This window comes from Hermetia illucens, chromosome 3 (genome assembly GCF_905115235.1).
Source record: "Hermetia illucens chromosome 3, iHerIll2.2.curated.20191125, whole genome shotgun sequence".
NCBI classification, from domain to species: Eukaryota; Metazoa; Arthropoda; class Insecta; order Diptera; family Stratiomyidae; genus Hermetia; species Hermetia illucens.
In genome coordinates, this window is record NC_051851.1 from 62,976,705 (window position 1) to 62,999,731 (window position 23,027).

Sequence of the window (23,027 nt, forward strand, 5' to 3'; positions counted from 1 at the left end):
CTATCACTTTATACATGTGATTGGGGTCGTTGTCCTGCTGTTGTTGCTTTCGTGATGATTTTATATTGTTTGAATTCTGACTTTTTGGGAAAAACCGTCCTAGGCTACGTATAGAAATAGTACTGCATCGTATCATTATAAAGTTTACGTCGACTACCATACGATTGTAAGTTAACTAAAGAAAATTTATCGCTAATCTTTCCATCGCTTCGAAATGATAAAACCTTGATACACTTGATGATCTATAACACCAGAGCCAACACAAAACCGAAAGCAGTATCGAAAGATATGCAAAATAGCGACAAACAAAGGGTCAGAAACAAGCAAAGGATGCTCAACGTTCTACTATGCGGTGGACTAATAGCGGTAGGATGGCGAAACTATATGAATTCCCTTAAGGAATGTCCCCTCTTCCCCTCGCCACTGCAACGAACGTTAGAGATACTGGTCAGATAAGGGCTAGGAAGCACAAAAACAAACGTGAACTTCGCCAGCATCATTAGAATTGTGGTTGGCTCGATTTATTTAAATGTATTTATATTCCTTCATTTCAACGGGCTCACAATTATCGCTCTCCCAGAAATTGATAGCAAAACCCAGAACAATTTGAGTTTTCACCGCGTACTCAATAAAACAAGTAAACGCTTCGAGCATAAAGGCTTTTTGATTATCTTATGTATGGAACTTAAGATTAAGCCCTTCTTTATTTATAATTTTATGGCAAAATCTTCAGTCCTTTCTGAATAAGTTGGGAATGACAGACAGGCAGACAGGCAAACGGACAGACACTGTGCTAACTGGCATGATGCCCAATATTGAAGGGGCCAAAATGACCGACGAGACGGCTGCTGGTCAGAGTATGCTCCCTCATACTGCTGTACGTAACACCAGTTTGGACATCTCATTGTCCGAATGGCTCAACTGGTTAGGGCACTGAGCTGTGGTAGCGGAAAGTTGCAGTTCAGAATGGATGTCAAATAGCAGTCCACCCAGCTGTCAATGAGCAGCTGCGTCAAATCGGGACAATACTCTCGGGTGATCGCAATGCTGACCACATTGCCTTCTACAGTGTACTGTAGTGTACCGTTAAGGTCTTGAATGAAGTGCTCTAACACACCAATATAGGCTATTGCTTCAACGATTATTATTATTTTGTCATCTGACCATAAACCATGGCAGATGCTTTCCATACAACATGGATTGAGAGAGAAAAGAAAAAGAAAGGGTTTCTTTTGTTGGCGCATTTTTTTTTATTAAAACAATACCGTATTTTGCTATTGAGTTGCTCCCATCCTCAATGTTTTGTAGTTCTCAAGAGAAGGAATTTGTTATAATAAGGAGATTTGTAGCCCACAAAGGAAACTCTTTCTTTTTTTCACTGAAAAAACTAGCGACCAAATTCTCTGCCATGTTTAATTTTACTGATGTGATCCCGGGCAATTTCGCAATTTTAAGTTTTGCCTTTTAAGGTTCTTACAGACCCTCGAGAGCTGCTAGAAGAACAGGACAAGGGCATACCATCCCCATAGAAACCGAATACTTGAGCGGTGGCACCGATCGCTAAAGCATCGATAATATTATATAACAGAAATCCAGACTGGGTCAGCTCCACCAAACTCTGCTTCTTGATCTTCACAACGCTGTCAAACTAGATGCCAGGACGTCCAAAGCAGAGCTATTCTATCTAACTTTGCTCCGGACAAAACTTTACAAATTGACGTTTTTTTTAAAAAGCAAACCAACCAAAGTAGGATTATCATCCTCACCTGATCACTTCCGTTTCTATTTAGAGAAATTAATCATCCAAAATTTTTTTTTTATTTGCAGAAATTTCGGGGAAAAACACACGTAAACAAATTGAAACTGTTATCATGGAAATATGTAGTTTTCTCGCGTTTTATGAAATAATAGTTGTCTGGTTGCAATCAGATATGAAAGATACACTTGTAACATGGAATTTATCGTTTTCATTTCCAATTGGAGTAGAATCGAAATACATAAGTGAAAAGTGCGTAGTTTTTTTTATGATATTTTTATTTTGTAGTACAAATACTACATTCTTAGTGTCATGCTTTCTAGGCAGCGAGTTTTTCATCACATCGCATTAATTCAAGGGAAATTATTTCCGGAAATTCAATTCCAAAAAAGTTAAGGACAAATAACTTGAATCAATCGCCGTATATACACTTGTGGTACATACTATATACTCGTATACCCCAAATTGGTGTGGTTTTCTACATAGGATGTGATGAAACTGATACATTTAATGTAGTTGGTGAATGATACTTTCGCTTGCTGTATCTATTTAAGGCTCTGCTTAGGTTTCACCAATCAATGTGGCATTCTACATATATTGTTATTTATCGACTTCAGCGAACCTTATTGAGAGTTGTTGAAGATGATTAGCGACCTATGGGTTTGTTCTTCAATTCGATAACGGAATAGGCAATCTAACATAAAAAAGAACTGTAAAAACTAAGGAAAAATTACTTCAAATTGAATGACACTTTTGAGAAATTGACAAAGAAAAGACGTACAGAAAGCGTCCTAGAATTAATTTATGTCCTATAAGTGGCATGGAGCCTTATGAAAAACGGTCTCTTAACAAGACCCTGCCAAGGTCACATTCTTTCAAGAATCTAAGTTCTGCAGATTACTATGAAAAGCTCAGGCTATATAAATTTCTTCTAAAATCCTTTCAGAAAGCGCGATAACACGCATTAGTCTGTTTGGAGGCCACAACAGGCCCAAGTAGAATAACTATACCCTAAGAGGAGCATACAGAGTATACCTGGTATTCCATGATACTCTGCACCTGAGCATACGACAACCTTCCCCTGGACAAGACTTTATCTAAGCTTTAGAATCTTGGGACCCACTGATTAACGATTGTCGACAGTCTAAATTGGCACACTAGGAAATGGCCGTAACAAGGTTATTCAAGAATCTCACATCCATCGTCCGAATAGCACCGGAAAATGTAGCTATAGAATTATTGTGCCCATAAAAATGTCTAAAATCATAAAGAGTGCCAACCCTATACTTAGCATAATGTAGCATCACACAATGAAGGTAGTAGTTCCACGCTAAGTCTGCACTTCAAAGTTTTTGCAAAATGCAGTGTCATAAAAGAAATCCTTGTTGACACTGCATTTTGCAGGTCCTCTTTTCTGGTTTGCCCAGTCCAATGGTCTTTTGCTACCATGATCGCACACAAATACGCTTGATGATATTACCTTATAAGATAATAAATGGATATTTGCTGGTCCAGTCCATCACCAGCTCGATACGGACTCAGGACCGCATAATCCTCAAACAGAAAGTATATTTTCCGTCATGCCTGACCAGAACATAAGCCCATCAACAATATCCGAGGAATTTCAGTTATTTTCATAGACGACGTTTTAAGTGATAAATACCACGACTTTCCAGATACTGATTATTTATGAAAACAGAGAGAATATTAGTGAAAAACCATGCCATTAAGTAAGTAATTTTACAAAGACAATGCAAAAGACGTCTGACGTCAATAACCACTGGAACAAATAATGTCAGTGAGAACCAAAAGCCACTTTTGTCAGAGCGTAGAAGCAGTTTAAATTTCAAATTTATCTAAATTTTCATTAAGCTTTTCTCGAATGCCGCCCTTGTGTAATCCTTCAGGTACATAGCAGACCCCTGTCGTATATTAATGTATGATAGGACAAGAAGCTGACCAAATTTTCAAGGAAGGAGTCGAAGTTCATATTAAATAAATAAGCAATTCAGAGGAAACTGCGCTACTAATGACTAGGCGAAGGCAGGTGGCATAAGTTGCGCAATAAGAAATATTTAGATCGAATGGGAAAATGAATTTCAATTGGCTTCCCAAAACTGAAGGATCTCATCGACACCAGTGGCCAAATTATTTTGATTAATAATTTACTTATTTACCAAACAAGTTCAAGTCATAACGGAATAGGTCATAACGAATTCATTATATCCATAAACCATCCGTAATCAGTTTCGTGCTGATATTCTTTAAGCAAAGATGTATATCTAGTACGTCTCGGTTGGCCATTAAAGATAATTTTAGTTGAAAAACCATCAACGATAACTGCATCAATTGTGATATCATATGAAACAGGCTGAGGATAATGTTCTCCCGAGTAAAAGAGTTATAAGATTCACCCCGTATTTATAAAGGGAGAAATTCAGCTCCTAAGCTGGCTTTCAGATAACGCAGGCATATTCAAGCCAATACAAGGACTTAGTGACCCCAATGTTTTTGAACTCGTTTGCTCGTCTTTTGATGGAACGAAGTTGTTTAACATATTTGCCGTAGACAAAATCCTATCATATTGCATATTAAAGCGTGTTCTGCTCCACAACTATACCAATGTCAATAGCATGATCAACTCTGTTCGGCTTGACGTTATCGACAGAGTAGGGATGAGTTGTAGGTGTATTTTTCCCAGAGAAAATCAACGTATTGCATTTCCTGGCATTCACTTGGAGTTTATTATGGATACACTAACGCTGTGCAGTTTGAATTGAAGGAAATCTGCATCGGATAGACTGTCGCAAAGTAATATCAACCCAGTGCGTTAATAGCGCAATACGAGGATGAAATCGAAAATGACCGAAATTTTGTTAAAAAAAATAATTATTATCTTTCTTACAAAATTCCTTTCGACATCTTCAAACTGCTGTCCATTAGATGTGATGAACTTTTCATATCATGTTCCTACTGTTGGAAATACCTCTGGAACTCATATACTTTCACATCAGCCAGTCCTCATTGCGAAGCTGTTTTAACTGATCTTTATTCTCGAAAACATGAAAAGTCACACGACGCTAGGTCTGACGAATACGAAGAATGGGAAATAGCAGACCACTCCTGCACAGTTCTATGAACGTCAAGAAAAAACAAAAACCATCGTCTTTGAATTCCACCTCAATTATTTTACTTTTTGGGTCAGAAGGAGTTGGGAATCTTCCCCTGGCTTTCAGAGTCATACTCGTAACACTAGTTCTGATTACCTGTCAATACAATAATAATGAAAGATCCGTTCTCGATACCTCTTATTGAACATATTCTCGATAAACTGCGAAAGTTCCTAAGATTGACGGATAATTCCCGAAATTAACGGATGAGTATTCGCTACTTACCGAGGCATTAAGCGTTTCCAGAATAGATTTGACGATTAACAAATACACACTGAAGAGACTACAGCAAAAGGGGTAGCACAATCAGAGGACAATCAGATGTATTATGTCTATTTAATAAGCAAATAGACAGGGACAAGCGAAGAAAAACTAAATAGTTATTAGCTGAAGATGTTAATGATAATTACATCCTTCGAAAAATTCTGCGTTTATCTTCTGAGAATTCAGTTTAAAATAGGGGCAGACTATTCACTCTTCGAAAAATTATGGATTAAAGTGACGTATCATCGGAAACAGCAGAATATAAAAAGCCATTAGAAATTATTACTGACTGCACTCTGCGTTTACACAGAAAAAGTTTAAACGCCACCTTTTGATAACGACAAGCCGTATAGAAAATCACTATTTCACCACTGACCAAATTCAGCTTAGGGGACGTGAGAAAACGTACCATCAATTCCCCTTTTTACCGAAGCATCGGAACAACGCTACTTGAGCTAGTAACAGTTGCACTCAAGCGAAATAAAATACATCAGTTGACTGCCAAAATAATATGCCCAGTTGACGCTTCGAAAATCTCAATTCTTACTTGCGTCTAAAACATAAATTCCCCATGTATGACGTTTGCTGGATATTTTCCTACTCCTTCAATTGCTACCGAATTTTCAATGTTTAATGAAAGTGTAATGAAAATTCACGGATTGATTTGGAGACCACAACCAAAACCCCGCCATGACTGGCACAGCGGTATTGAGTGCAGGCTCAACATTCATACTCGTGGATGCGAGGCCTATCTAATACATTGTCGCCCGAATTATTCAGCGCAACACCACGCTTGAACGCACAAGGAGCTCTGCCCGCGATATGGGCACAACCACCATGAAACTCCAATAAAGGGGCCAACCACAAATAACAGAGCTGAGAGCATAGGGGGGGGGGGGGGGGGGGGAATTCTCCTAGAACATATACTCTCAGAAGGCCATCTCGGTCTATCCTAAGGTATCAGATAGCCTCCAGTGAGACTTCGTGGTAAGAACCACTTCAGATGAGCCCCTTGCAGACTGAGCTCTGGTCACCCTCCTCGAGTATGTGGCGACGACACTCCTCAACGGATTGACTAGAATCAACTCGGTACGGAGAACCACAACGCTCTGCGTTCAACGAAAATGCAATAAAAGTTTTGGAAGCATCTTCTCATGACACACCTCCATTATATGTAATCCCACTCAATTTTCATTAAGAAATTCCACACATGCACATGCGGATCGTAAATACAATTTCCGAAAAAACATGTCAATGTTCCAAGGAGTGTAGAAATAAATCTAAAGTTATTCATTGTTTCTATATTCTCTCAGCTGATCCGGAACCCAGACCCAACATTGTTAGTACCAAAATAAAACCCTGTTATGAAAATCCCAAAAATTAAATATGACAGCTTTTTGGAAAGGGTACTTCCGATTGGTATAACTGTATGCAGGTAAGTAGGATTTCCTAATCTTCCAACCATTAATCGTGGCGCTGTGACTGACAAGAAAGATTGACGTATCTTTATCAACAATTCAGGAAATTAAAATAATTCGGCAAAACCAAATTGGAATCGATTTTAACTACGCTTTATTTTAAACCAAATATAGCACTTAATACAACAGTTTAGACGTAATTTCAGATATGAGCCTTTCCTTCCTCTAGAAGCGTATCAACCGTTACCGTTCTTTCAAAGCGCACCAATAGGTACTTTCCTGAAACCCTCTGTTAATTTTCAATAAGTTATGTATGTGATAACATATTAAAAAAGTGATAACTTTGTTTTCAGCATACTCTAGATTTTCTTTTAATAGGGTCATCAGTCTGGAAAGAAAAATCCAATATAACGACAAAATACATATTTACTATTAACTGCTCAATATAATTATCAATCTCCGGTCTTCCAACAAGCAATCACCGTAAACTCAATTGTTAATTTTGCAAAAACAATGGTATCAGATTGCCAAGGCCGATTATCATGTTTACCCCAGGGGATTCCTCATATCATTTCCGAATTCTGGTAACCAACCTTATCAGTTAGAAATCAACGCTGAATTATCTCTATAAAAGCCCTGCATGTTTCGTAACTATCATCAGTTACCAATAACACTTTGAAGTATTTACATATCTTTGATAATTACCAGTGATCTTTCTTTTGATACAATATGAATTTTAAAGTAATTTTCGTTGTCATTGCAATTGTCATGGTTGCATTGTGTGGTCAAACCGAAGCCCGGTGGTACAAAAAGATTTTCAAGCCAGTGGTATGTATTTTTGACTAAAACCTATTAGTAGTAAGGTTATAGTATTATTTTTGAATATTCTAGGAAAAAGCTGTCCAAAGAGTTCGAGATGGAACACTTCAAGCACTCGGAGTTGCACAACAAGCTGCCAATGTTTATGCTACCGCTCAAGGAGCACAACAGCAAAGACATGCTTAGTTAGATAAGGATAGAAAAATGTATACAATAAAGTCGAATTGTTATTCGTTATAAGAAGAATCCCAAAAATAAATATAAAGAATATCGATTAATATTCAAGACATTTTTTTAATAATTTACAAACCGATACCACCCCACACTCTACCAAGTGCTTCCGACATTGAATCCTAGAATTTTGAATACTTATATAGGCGAATGTTCAAAACTTTTCTGAAAATACATTATCATCAACACTTTTATAGAGAACGCTGCCGTTCTTTACCTCTACCCGAAAAAGGAAACGGAAATGAAAGAACTACAAAATAAACCAACAAAACCTTTAAAAGGTAAGCAAATTAGTATCAGTGGCCACTCGGAGGAGCTCACTTAGCAAAAGTAAGTGGAGTAAAATTCAGTCGGCTCAGATTTCCAGAGTCAGTCCGCACCATTTACCTAGGATAAGAGGTCCCCCACTTTGCAACTAGAGATCTGTTTGGGGTATCTAGTGTCCGCAACTTTAGCTAGAGCTAGGACATCATAAAGTAAATCCCTGAGCGGTTATCCCTCTTGTTCGCAACTTTGACAATATGAATTGTAGTGTGTGTCGACTCTGGCGGCATAGTACCGCGACGGCGGTTTGAAGGAGGCACTGTACGTATTTGCACGGGTTTAAATAGAGTTCTCGTGACCGGTTGCTACTATACTAAATCCTTCTCGATTTGCACCAGCGGCTGGTAAGTAATGCGGGTAGATTCCAAAAACTGCGCTCACCAGGAAACTGTCGGGCCCCTCGATGTTCATACGACAAGATTTGCACCCCCCACCAGCCTGGAGGGTGTCGCCACTAGGGCCACAACCTTAGGGCGGCTCAGCTGTGTGTCGAAATGATTATCTTGCGCTTGAGGATCGAATCATGTCCCAGCCATCAGCTTTCATGATCGTGATTACATCGGTTTGGAATACACCGACGAATCCCGGACTCTACGACTCAGCTACAACGTGTGTATCCAAGAAAACTCCACTCTGCCCTGGTTGAAAAGCCCACCACAAAATTCCTCTTGAGACTCTACTTGCAGGGGCGTGAATCATTATAAATGTCCAGAGATCCCGAAGTAGTTCGTCTAGAATATTACTATGACCATATGGCTTCGATGGCAAATATTCGGACTTATATAATTAGACTGATATGACCGCACGCTACAGCATATTTAATATAAAGGTCTAAGGGGAGGAGGTACAAGAGTACCTTGAGAACATCTTCAGGCAGAACTACAAAGCCCCAATAGCACCTACACAGGCGTTTCTTTGAATTCCATTAAGCTTAATTGTGTTGTACTTCTTGTTCAGCGCAAACCACCACATAATGGAACCGCACGTTCGGATGGAACCAACCACGGCTATGTACATCTAAAGAACCGTCCTCGACCGAAGACCAAATTTCCTTATGAAGATCCTCTCACAGGCGTAGAAGGCTGCACAGGCCCTCTCAACCCTCAGTTCTATGTTTAGTGTCCTATTTCCATCCATCCAATCCCACACCCAATTACTCTACATTGGGGGAAAATGCCAATATTTATCCATTTAGCCGCGAGAGTTAAAATGCAGATATCCTTACCTTAGTGTTTAATAGCATCGACTCCGCTTTGGATGGATTTATGCCAAGTCCGCATTTTAAAGCCCGCACGCACACCTCTCTTAACGTACCTGCCATGATTTCACTCATACTAGAGAAAAAATATCCCTGATACCAGCATCACCACCTCGTTGGCGCACGCCACCACTTTCCTCACGACCCTCTCCTATATTCATAATTAGCATCATGCCTTCTGAATCCGAAGATTTAGATGCAGGAACCCTGTTAATAGCCCAGCTGGTTTTGTATTCATTATTTATCAGCTTGAAAATTTGACATAAATGAGACTGCGTACTCTCGAAGCAAGTTTCCGAGTCATATTACCCCTAGATGAGGGAGGGAGTGCTAGTGTATAAAATCCGTCCAGAAGCATTCTGATACTTTAGGAAATAATTTTCCTTGGACAAAATCTTATCGGGTCTCACAAACTCACAAGTCTTTTCAATGTTCTGACAATATTCCAGCCATGACCACTTCCTTGCAGTTTTGGTGGCCGAACTGTACCTCTTCAGACAGTCCTTTTTTGATTGTCAGTATTTGTGCCTATATTTGAATACATGGTCAGCTCCCTGAAATTTGACAGATCTTCATAACTTTCATATCTTCAAACCACCTCTTTCGTTAATTTCCAATCTGAACCAAAGCGTATGCCTCCCATTGGTGTCGCAGCCTTTGTTCGGTCTTTAGATCAAAACCTTGAGCTCGATGGTAATAATAATAATAATCGTTGGACAACAATCCATATTGGATCAGGGCCTTGAAGTGTGTTAGAGCACTTCATTCAAGACCGTAACCGTACACTACAGAACACTGTAAGAGGCAAATGTGGTCAGCATTACGCTCGCCCGAGATTATTACCCTGATTTCACTCAGGTACTGATTGACAGCTGAGTCGACTGGTATCCGAAGTCAAATCACGATACAAATCCCACTGCCGCCAGCGAGATTTAAACCGCGACCGTCCGTACGACAGCCTTGTGCTCTAACCACTCAGCTATCCGGACACTCTCTCGAGCTCGACAGCTCGATTGTAGGTGCTCCATTATCATACTAGCAATGGCGGCATAATGGCATAATGAACTAAATACGGTCCAAGAATAAAGTATCAGATACCAGGGCTTAAAGGTTAGCATATATTTCATAATGCAATGCAGATTTGGCATTGTACTGCACAATAAAAATCTAAGTAAGACTGTCATGATTTCCCTCATAATAATAACCATAGAGTTATGCAAATCAGTAGGCGAGAAAATTTAAACCACGAGTTCTCTACAACAAAACGAGGAAGTCTAGTTCTTCATTTTTGCAGTTGTGAATCATGCCGACAAGCTGTCCAGAGCAACACCATTGACATAGAAATAATATGAATATGATTTTGGAAAGCCGAGACTGCGGTCTTTATTCAGAACTGGGACTCGCAACAACGCAAGTAATACGCTGCTCGTCTTTATCAATTGAAGAGAGTCCTTGGGGAAATCAAGCCCACGACTATCACGCAATATAAGAAACAGAAGGAAGAGCCAACAAGCTCAGCATTAACTACATAAGAAAACTCCCTAATCAACCCAATACCACAATGAAGAAGATGCTGACCTTCACTAAGAAATAGATTAATTGATCCTTAATCCCACTAATAGTAATATTTATATCATGTGCACATAAACTAAGGAGATTATGCCAACCATATTATCGATACAGTGGTAGTAAGCGATAACGATCTAGAATGTATGATTACTTAATATGAGACATGAATTTGCGTCCTTGATCTTGCAACAGTTCAACATTCGAAGTGAACCGAAACTGAGAAATCATACTACTATTTAATGTTTCGAAATTTATGTATCCGAATTGAATTTAAATTTTTGTAAGTATCATTGGATCTATTCATTCTGCTTACTGCTATTGATATTGCTTCCGACAACTAGATGGACAGATCAGACATTGAGTAATCGCCTTGGTAATTGCTGTTTATCGGCGGAAACTCTACGTAAGCGCTTTAGGGCATTATTCCATAGGTTGACCGACAATAGATTCAAATCATTGGTTTGGTTGATGTTGCCCCTAAAAAAGAAAACGAAGCAGCCTATTGTTTCCCAAGGAGGAATGCAAAGAGATGAAAGGTATAAGCGAGTAGAATTCTGGCCTAACAGAAGGATACTGCGTGATTTGGGAAGGTCACTAAAAAGTGTGGCAGAATATAATACAATAGAGGAAAGACGCCCAAAAACAAATTATAACATTAGCAATTAAATCATAAGAACATCCTCTATTATCAAACGACTCATTGGCTTACACCAGAGAGCACTTGCTACTTGAGTTAATGGTCAATTGTGGCAACAGGATGATTTTATGTAATTCTGAGGTTATACGTAGGTATAAATCAGCCTATCTACTTGCAGCGTTTTGGATTTTTTTTAATTTTATAATTGGTGGTTAATGGTTCCTGTTCACTCATTGATGAAGGATAGCGCATCTACACAGTCAGATTGTGCTTCAGTTTCACTAACATCACACTTAACGCTGTACAAGTGATAAGCTCACAGCAACGAGACAAACACAAGACGAACACAGACACCCATGACGAGGGGATTCTAACACAGAGCAGCGAGATTGGGAGACTGACGCTCTACCCCCTCATCCATCGCGCCGTTGGTGATTAAATTCAAAGAATTCAGCGAGGAAGCATAGCCGCGATACCTCAAGACTTACATAGTACCGGAGTTTTTATTTATTCTACAAGGAGCGGAGGATATTCATATTACTTACATATAGGTATGTGTACAGAAATCTACAACACGCCATTCATTCCCTTTTTGTGAATCACTAGAAATGATATCCAAGGACCAAACTGCAGTTTTATAGGTTTTGTAGTTCTAATTCACAATTTTCCAAACTAATTTCAGAATTTTCCATTCCAAATTCAGATATTCCCATTCCAAAATCAAAACTTCATTGAGAGTTCAGATATTTTTCGATATTTTGCCCTAAAATTTCAGAGCTGTGATTTTTGGAAAAAAAAATTTGGGCTGCCCATCAATTTTATATCATTATTTGCTTTAATCGACTATTGAATTCCATCTGGGAATATAATAGTCCAACGGCATCCTCTAGGACGCTATTAGCCGCTTCATACTTTTTGAAAAGGTACTATCGGCTTTTCGGATTCAGTCCTGGAATTGTAGTCGCCTTCTTGAGTATACGTCCATCTTAATTAAGTAATCAAGTAACTTTCACCACTTAAGTAACCAGGAGAGAATGTCAGAGTTTGGCAAGAAGCAAGTAGTGGTCAAAAGAATTGTAAGCTTTGGAGAAGTCAGTATGGATTATATAAATATCTTTTTTTCTTATATCCAGTGTTCGCAACGAAGTTGATAAATTTTAGGAAATTAGTCACACTCGACTGACCGCATTGAAAGCGTTGCCGCCCTTTCACAATGAGATGGTTGAAACGGGTCGATGCAATCTTTTACGTACCCCCGTTTGAAATGAAGGAAAGGGGAATATAAGGCGATAGTGTTGGAAAAGATTTAGATTACCATCGCCACCACATTCGCTACTAATAATAACATTGTCAACAATGAGTTCAAGACCGGAAGAGCGAACGGAAGAGGAATGGAAGACATGCGTAAAAGCTGTGCCGGAAAAACTGGAAAAAAATTATTCCGAAGAAAGTCACAACTGAATTAGCTAAATAAAAAGGACGATCACCAAATTTTATATTCGCAACAGCAAAGTGGGCGAAAAGAAGGAATTGGGCTACTGTGATCTGAATCTCAGCCGGGGTTTGGGTTTCGCTTGAAGAACATCATAGTATTTAACAGTGATCCAGACAGGGGGCAAGGATGAGGGAGGGGATGCAAAAAGCAACGGCAATGTCCAAAAAGGCTATCTTACTATATTACTCCAGTCAACTACTCTACATAGGAGAACTATTCAGAGCTTAGAAATCGGCATTCTGGAAGTTAAATTCGGACGTTGTAGAGCGCAGTTGTGCCTTGGATCGATTGATGTGAAAGCCAGATTCAAGAGGGGGATGATCAACAACGATTTTAAAATTAGACGAATCGGGAAAAACAACATATATGTTCTAGCGAAAAACGATGACTACTGAGTAAAATGAACGAACGAATTTTATAATCGCTTTGCATCAATATATGATTCGGTACCCTCGAACGATGGGAAGATGGCGCTTGGCGATGAAAACGCAAAAATCGGAAAAGAGCTGGCCTACAATAGAATTACTGGGGACCATAATTTCCACGACATAACTCGAAAGCAGGTTCATTGAATTAGCTTGCAGTAAAAATAATCCCATGTGTCACCAGATGGGACGGCATTCAACCAACTTGATAATATCCCCATTGAAAAACGGGTTTCATCTAGAATCCTTGTTGTGTACTGTTATCGGTTTGATCATTACTAGATAAGATACCGGATAGTAAATATTGGTAGTAGCAGGCTCACACCAGCTTTCCGGTATAGTTTTCAAAAGGTCCAGAGCGAAGAATTCACAGCGACATATGCTGGAAAAAAAGAAGAGTAAATTCTGCAGACCCTGAACACCATGAAGCCGATAGCATTGGTAGGAAGTGAAACCGGCTAAAAAGTATAACCAAGAGTACTGCCGAAAACCATCGATTACGAACCGCAGGCAATCAATCAAAAAACACTACATATAAAGAATATCAGTAGCCCCTCCAGAAAGAGGCATAATTTAAGATCCGCATACAACTTGACGAAAAGAATTACTTCAGGATTTTATCCCAAAATCACACTTTGCAGTGGAATCTTATTGGAGACAGGCAGCAGGTAAGAAATCGACTGGTCTAATAAGCTACTCAATGCTGTAAACCAATACCAAGGCCGAGCAAGCACCTGTCCCATCACCTACACTCCAAGAAGTCAAGGATGCACTAAAATCTTTGAGAAACAACAATGCCCCGGGTGTGCGCTACTAAAAGCAAGCTTCATGAGCTGATTAATACAAAATAAACGACGAAAATGACAACAATTCAGATGCTACTGCACCTCTCCTTGGGAGCTGTGTGACTCCAGCCGCTCGCAGGTCTTAACGCTTCTTCTTATAATCCCCATAACACATCCTAGATGCGAATTACGAGTATATCTATCCTAGAGAGAACTAGAAATAATACCTGCTAACAGCTTCTCATGAGCTACTCTGTCCTGGACACAACCGTAAGCCGTCTTCGTCTCTTATTTTTGATTACTTTGGTGTTAAGAAAGAAAAGAGCGGTCCGCTTACCGCTTACCATTTGGTTCGATCCGACATCACGTGGATCCGGACTTAGGATTAATCAATCCCTAAATGAAAAGCTCATAATTACTGTTCAGATCGACAAAACTGCGCCGATTACGAAAAAGTGTCATATGCTCTATTCCTAAAAAACTGGCAAACTCTGCTGCGAGAACTATAGTGCCATTTCCAACAAACTTGGTGAGACCATGCTCTATGTTATACCCTATATTGTTGCGTGTTGCCAAGATTACTCCAAAAATCAGCAATTTGGAATTAAGCTCCTTTTTGCGAAATTCTCAATATTAACGGAGAGAGAACGTTTAAAGTTTTTGCCAGCAGTCCTCCAAAAACCAGCACCAACATGGTGCTAGCGTGAACTTAAGGGGGTTTTGCAGTCAATGACTAAAAATTATAATAATATACTATTATTAACTTCGTTTGTACAGATATCAATATGGAAGGTATTTCGGAGCCCAGGCACCATATAGTGGCAGCCTCTCGATTTTTTTCAAATTTTTCGATTGGGTAGTTTCTGAGAATGGCCCCCTTAAAGGAATGATCGCTTTCAACCCCCCGCCCTCCCCACCTTTCCAACAAATGTCAAAACTAAGACCGGCTATATTCGATGAAAAAAAATTTGCACCCCCCCCTTTTGCATGTATGAAGAGCCCGTGTATGCGCGAGCCTTCACAGTTCCCAGCTTTCTAATAAATTTGGTGTCCATTGTTGTAACCGTCTCCGAGAAAAATGTGTGTGACGGACAAACAGGCAGACAGATGGACAAAACCTCAAAAAGGCTGCAAGCTTTCTCAAAAAATATAATGCCCAGGACGAACATCAGACTGTAACGCAGTTAAAACAAGTCGGGAAACCGGAAGCTGGGCGCTTCAGGTATGAAAGGTTTTGTTTGCTTCTTTTGTGAGTATATTTGAGTGTAGAACTATCCCATTTGTACGTAGTCCGTTAAGAATATTCATTTAGCATGTCAGATACTTCGGGTTGTAAATTTACACGGTAAAGACAACTTTGAACTACTGTAACTTTGTTACTAATAATATGATTTTGGTCAAACTTAGAGATAATATGCTTCATATTATACGTTATACTACTACTTTTATAACTCTGAGATAAACTTAAGCGGAGTTTTAGTCAATTTTCCCAAAAATATGGTAATATACTATTATTAACTTAATTTGGACAGATATCTCTGTATGAGTTTGGGTTGGGTTGGATAGTTTGTGAGAATGGGTCCGTTAAAGAAATCATCAATCTCCACCCCTCCCACTCCCCGCCTTTTTAACAAATCTCAAAACTAAGACCGGCTTCGAAAAGTACTAATTAAGACCTTTTATTTGATATCCTACATGACTATATTCGGTGAAAAAAAATTTTAGACCCCCCTTTTACATATATGGGGACCCCCCCCCCCCTAGATGTCAACGTAGAAGGATATCACTCACTGCATATTTGGGGGCCCATAGGCCCCACCTTCTCACCAAATTTCGTGTCAATCGGTATAGCCGTTTCAGAGAAAAGTGCCTGTGACAGACAGACAGACATTGAACCGATTTTAATAAGGTTGTGTTTTGCAAACGAAACCTTAAAAAGAAGAATCGGTATGAAATGAATGAATGAATCTTAGATGTGCTTATTGTTATTACCATTAACGTTGAATTTGAAAGCAGAGCAATAATTCGGAAATGGAGTAAGAGGTAAATACGAGGCGAATCATAATTAATTATGTAAAATGGAGTGGGAGGATCGGAGGAGCTTGATTGTTCAATGGTTTGAAATTAAGGTCCCCATAGAGAATGAAAGTTTTTCAACAAGATTCCCTACAGATGTGACAGATATGTAATCGAAAATCCAGCTCGGTTCCCAAGGCCATAAAAATTCGGCAAAATACCGCTAACGATATTAAATGTGACGCTTTTTTTTTAAACTCCCGCGATATCATTATTATAGGTGAAATTTACCTGGTAACATTTTCTGTCAAAAAATTATACTAAAAGGACCAGATCCTCTAGTCTACATCATTGTCCAGGGGAAATGTGCGCGGCTTTTGCTTTTCTAGGGTTCGTAGAGTGCTCTGATAGTGTACGAATCTTAAAGCACTCCCTGTTTGCCAAAACCACGTATTCACGTTATGATCTTAGCAACCGAAAAGTCCACCGTTTTCTAAATTGTTCGAATTGTGAATTTTTTTGTCCCCCAACCAGGATTGAATTATTGGATCAGGATTGAACTTCCAAAGAATATTTTTGGCTTTTAGTTTGAGGTTAACATTTATGTTTTAATTCCTTTTAATTATGAAGGCAGTATTCAAAAGCAAGTAGGTAAATAAGTAAGTAATCCATCGAAAATTTTGTTCTATTTTGTAATTGCAAGGACCATTTTTATATAACACCTAAATACAGCAAACTCAAAGTATGAAGAACATATACACTTTAGGAACACCTTTGATAATATTCAGGTTTGGTAAACCGTACTACCACCGCACCCTGTCATGTCGGATAATATTTTATAAACATCCTTAAAATATAAAGTCTTAACATGTTATGCGAGGAGTGGTTCATCATAGAAGATCAAATTGCTGAGCACGATAAGAAATGGCACCGTTACACCATTTTCAACACTAGCATTCATATTCCAGTTTAGATTCATGAAGTTCACAATTATTTCGGCTTTTGAATGGTTCTTTGATTATTTGCTTTTAGCTTTTGATTTTGGTAACCTTTCAGGCAATTTTCACACTTTTCCGTTCCATTTTCCATGGAATAATAAATCAAAGTATGCTGAATACAAATAAATGTCTGCTTCCAAGTAGAGTTGAAATCTTGTCGTGTATACTGAAAAGCCACTAATAAAAAAAGAAAAATTCACAACATGAAAATTCAGTTGTTGAAATGGCTTTTCACGAAGAAACTTTTAAAAGTTTTATCTTGAAGAAGGCCGGCCCAATTGCATTCAACTGAATAAAAATTCAGTCCACTAGTAATTACCCCACTTGGAAACTAAGTATGTATTCTGGTTAAATAAATCAACTGCCGTTAAACTGCTTGGCCAAGAAGTAGAATAGGAAAATGTTCCATTACCACTTAAATATATTGACGGTCACCAACTCCTTGAGGAAGGAGTAAAATATTTTTCTGCTTGCTAAACGGTCAGATTACATCAATTATATATCCTCCCTGCCTGTTTGAAAATTCGGCCAATACGAGATGAATACCAAATGAACATGAAAATGTATCTCCTTTTGTCCACACAAAATACGAAACGAGAACAATTCAAAAATAAGGACACCCTAGTTTGAGTTTAGACATCCTGGCGCTACAAAATCCAGCAAGCAATGGGATTTCGCTATTATAATTTGTACATGGCATAGAAACTACTACACTAATGTCTCGCCAGCATTTTCGTGCATTTTCATAAGTGAAAACACTTTTGATCTCAGCTGGAATTCATTTTGTAGAATTGAATTCATCATTCATTGTAATATCCAGCAGTGAAGCGGAAGCGCTTCCTTGACTTAACAACAATGAAAAACTGAAATTTATAAATCATCTAAATTAAAAACCCTTTTTTCTGTTGACGATATGCCAAATGAAAATGAAATTGGAAAGAAGAAATGATGGAAATGACAATGACAGGAGGAGAATGGGGAAAATTGATAGAAACACTTTGTTTTGTTTGTCAGTCCATCATTGATGGCCCTAAATAAATCATTCATTAATAATTTCCCTCTTTTTTTCGCTGTAGTGATTCTACTCGGATCCATTTCTAAATGTCTAGATAAATAAATATCAAAATCGATTGGGTCATGAGGAAAATTTCCACATTCAATAGGAAATTCATGAAGTCATTTTTTGTATAGCCAAATAAGTCTGACAGGACTCCAATATGTAAAACCGTTTCCTTTAATGGATCATTGCTTATGGGACGCTGATTTCGATAGTAGTTATTAATTCGATACCATTAATAATATATGTGTAAATAATTAGAATTGAGAAGTTATGTTTGCCTCGATAATACCGAACATTTCACTTTAAATTACTAGTCCCTTGGCCCAATTTGACAAGTTAAAAAAGTTCAGGATATTGATCTCAAAGTATAAATTTAACTTCAGGCAGTACTGGCCAGGAATCATCCATTTTAATTTGAAAACGTTAGCGTGATAATGATTCAATCCTGAAATTTAAAATCACTGTTATAAATGCATCATATCCTTTAAGGCAAATATGATGGAATGTAGGTGAAAAGAAGAGCACGTCATCAAACAAGAAATGTTGGTCGACCAAGACAATATTCGACATGCGCTAATAAACTATTCTGCTAAGAAGTCCGTTATAAGAAAATCCTGTTGCTTGTTTTCGAAAACTGGAGGCAAGAGCAATATTTCGCACGCTTTGTCCGGAGACAAGTTCTTTTTCTATTTAAAAACTGCGTTCACCTTTTAACTTCTCCCAACACCCAATTTTAATACAACAATTCTTCTAACATTCCGGAAACGATCATTAACATTTCTGTTGTTTCTTCCACATAGACCTACTCATGTTGCATGTTATTCGAGATATTGATCATTTCTGGCTAAAGCGGAACACATACGAACGCAAACAAATTTTGTTCGAGGCATACAATTAATAGAAAAATTTGTGACAGCTTTTACTCCAACTGATGGGGAATTATGAGCCCAAGTCCCGGCAAAAAAAAATTAGCTGAAAATTGGACAGCTGAGAAAGGTGAACCAGTAGTCAGCTGACTAGAAGATCACTACTGCAATCGCCAGAAAGGCAAGATAATGAAGTTTAAGTCAGTTGCTCAAACGGATTTAATAAATCTCATATGAACAACTGCTCATTGCTCAACGGATAACTTTTGGTCGAGTTAAGCCCAGTCGAAAGGCATCTTTGAAACATCAGTTTTTCTGTGTAAGTCCGAAAGTTGAAAAATAGGAAATCAAGTGGAGGAATTGATTGCTATCTTGCATTTGCTCTCAACGGAAGGTGAGATATTCGTAATGGGGATAAATGGTGCAGTTTGTCGGTGCAGGTGGCGCATATGGTCTACTCATATGCCTGCGTCGCTGACGGTATTGAGTGAAGCAATAGTGTCCGGGTAGCTGAGTGGTTAGAGCACAAGGCTGTCGTACGGAAGGTCGCGGTTCAAATCTCGCTATCGACAGTGGGATTTGTATCGTGATTTGACGTCGGATACCAGTCGACTCAGCTGTGAATGAGTACCTGAGTCAAATCAGGGTAATAATCTCGGGCGAGCGCAATGCTGACCACATTGCCTCCCACAGTATACTGTGGTGTACCGTTACGGTCTTGAATGAAGTGCTCTAACACACTTCAAGGCCCTGATCCAATATGGATTGTTGTGCCAATGATTATTATTATTAATAGTGACCAATTTTTAAGATACTAGGAAGTGCTCAAAGGGTTCAAATCTCCACCTGTTGACCATCCCACAAATGGTAGGTGTGATACTACGAAGAATGTTGTGCAGTGTTTTACACCGTATCTTTTTCGAACGCCCACACTCCGAAGAATTTATTCATCTGCGCCTGGAAATACCAACTTAGCTAGATTGTGTATGAATTCGCATGGGCAAAACTTGAGTTATAGGACATCTCCATTTTTCACCACTAACCATAAGAAACTCCAACATTTGGAGAAACGTCAGGCCCTTTGTTCAAATCTAATGAGGAATCTCATTAAGTAATTTCTCATTTGTTAAATTTTATCACAAAAAAAAAAAACAAGTTAATCACAAAAAAAAACAAGTTAATCGAAAAACTAGGTAGCTTGCTCCTACCTATTTAGAAGAACTACAAGCATCGGAACGATAACTAAGTTAATCAAAACCTCTAAATATATAAGATGGACCCTTGTAGACTAATCCTCTAAGGGGTTATATACAATTGTGATGGTCAAGAAAATCGAAATTTTTATTGCATATTTTTTAAGTACATTAATGTAACGAATCCAAATTGAAATCTTTGGTTTGAGGACTTCCTCTTCCTCTCCTCTTTCCAACCCGCAAGGTGCGCCATAACTGAAGGGGCATCCTCCAATTTGCTGATCTGAGTTTTGAACGTCTGACGCAGGAGAAGCATCGATAAGGGACGCGGTTTGTCTGGAAGCTTCACTGCAAGTCGCGCCACTCGAGTCCGAAGTTCTGCAGCTCCACACACGTGGTCGAGCGATTATTTTTTCTCGTTCTAATTTCCAGCTTTTGCTCGCATCTTTACCTCCATTAGGTGCGCACGATATCGTTAGTTTGTTTGTTTATCAACGTTCCGGTGCTAACTGAAACGTGAGGGACCGAAGCGTAGAAAAGACCCCCTACACTCCCGAACCTGGCTAAGAAAGAGGCAAGCAAGCGTGTGTCGATGCAGCACTTTGGTTGAGCTTCAATATTTGCGGGAGGACCTTCACGGACAAATTCGCAAATTTTTAGGTATTTAAGATAGCTCTCCTTCTTGATCGATTATGGCTACACAGGTTGGTAGTTTGGCCATGGTCCAATCACATTTTAGTATTACAATGTCGTCATCACTGCCCTCAAAGCAGTCAAACTTGCAACCCACGTCTCCAGATCTTGCTATCGACACAGCTGAACCGCGTTCACAAGAATGGTCTTCGATGTTAGACACCTGATATTTGATTCTAACTTTTTTCCATTTTCATTGTATGAAAATTGTAAGCTAACTCGCGCCTCAAATTTCCTACCGATTAAAGCTTCTCTCAAAGGGTCACGCTTCGTAGTGATTTTTTTTGATAATGGAATGTCTGCCCATGTTGCATGGTACACTCCGATTTTGAGTTTCACCACTTATACATAAGCATAAAGTAGTTGGAGTATTTGACCTGATATTGTTGCAATATTACTTTCAAGACATAAACATCGGTAGAGCAAGCCTATTCTGATCGGCAATTCGATAAAACTGCTGCACTACATGGAACAAAATTGGATCTGTACAAGAGCCTAAATGGTTTAGTTATAACGACGATGCAAAAAGAACAGTGACTCTTCAATTTGTTAAGTCTTCTCGTGCCTGCCTTGTTCGTGGATCTAGCCCTACATCAATTTCAGCCTTAACCCTCCTTTCTTCCCCTCTGCAGGGAGTTTCCCTCAATTTAGGTTACTATAGCGGATGCTCCAAACGAGCTACATATAGTAGTTGTGGAATAATCCTCAATCATATTTTGTATAGCAGAATCTGCCCTCATCGCATCTTCGGCAAACTGTCCCGAAATCGAAGTTTAGTCGCCATTTAACAAACCTCAGGAAGATGGAAGAGCAGACCGAAACAGGTGCCATGAAAAAAACCTGAGAGTCGAGCTATCGTTGAAATAACGTGAGGAGCGCACAGAAATTACATGGTGGTGATTTCATGAGAAAAGGGAAAGAAATGATTTCACTTACACTATTACTAGTCATTACTGGCATCGAGAAAATAAGGAATTTAGTCGAAAGTACATCCTCCAAAGCGGCCTACAAACCCTCGGTTTCACCAAGCAGGAAAAATATCCCATCAACAGATATATTTGGTTTTGAAATAGCAACATGCAACTGAAATTTCATGAGGAGAAACGCCTCTATCTTAAGCTTCTCGTTGATAAAGAGCTGGCTACTGGCTGTCACTCAAACAAACATCAACGGAAGAATTTGCTTACTCATCACCTTCCGCATTGTAATTTGTGATGATCGAATGAACAATGAAAAATATATAATTCTAACAAGCCCCCCCCCCCCCACCCCCATCGCAAATCAGTGATTTAAACGCGTTGGTTCTTTGGCCGGTCCAATCCCAGATCTAAACCACTTGGAGTATTCTAAGACATAAAGTATAGGAGCACAGCATTACCTTTAAAACGGTGCTTAAAAATTCTGGGAGCTGAAACCCAACCCTGTGAGATAGTGAGATGTCTTCAGTCTGATTATAGAGCAGGGTAGAACACCACCTAACAAACAAGAAACCACAACCGTTCCAATATGGAAAAAGAGAAGCAATCCTGTGGAATGTTCAAATTACCGTCTGATCAGGTTGCTGTCACATACGGATTACAATCCGAAACTGAGCAATATATTGCATTAATGGTACCAGCCAATGGTGAACTGCGTTAAGAAATTGCTTCACGCATCAGTGCAAGTTGGATGAAGTGGCGTTCCACAACAGGAGTTCTTTGTGATCCATGCGTCAGCGAGCGCCTGAAATGCAAAATTTACTGCAGTATTGTTCTGAGTGTGTGCCGACTATGAAAACCAATGGACGGCGCCTCGGGAAAATGCGTTGGGCCAGTGGCGTAACACGTCATGACCACCTCAGAAATAGTGACATCTGCAATTGATATGGGGTTAGACTGATCAACAAAAAATTGCGAGAAAGGCGTTCTTTGATGGTTCACGTTGATGAAAATTCACTTGCCAAAATTGGTCTGAACATCGAAGTCGATGGGAAACGACCAAAAGGGCGGCCGAAACAATGATGGCTTCTTACGCTAGATTGTGATATAAGACCCCCGCGACTCCATCCACA

At 39.1% G+C, this 23,027-nt stretch overlaps 2 protein-coding genes across 4 annotated transcripts in view; one reads left to right on the forward strand and one right to left on the reverse strand.

Moving 5' to 3' along the window:
- LOC119653268 (cytoplasmic polyadenylation element-binding protein 2) overlaps positions 1 to 23,027 on the reverse strand; it is a 575,423-nt gene that overhangs the window by 479,242 nt on the left and 73,154 nt on the right. The gene's annotated exons all lie outside the window — the stretch shown is intronic.
- LOC119653270 (cecropin-1-like) lies at positions 7,253 to 7,712 on the forward strand. The gene is made up of 2 exons (XM_038057892.1): positions 7,253 to 7,436; positions 7,500 to 7,712. The coding sequence occupies exons 1-2, from the start codon at positions 7,338 to 7,340 to the stop codon at positions 7,611 to 7,613; spliced, it is 213 nt and encodes a 70-aa protein (XP_037913820.1). The 5' UTR covers positions 7,253 to 7,337; the 3' UTR covers positions 7,614 to 7,712.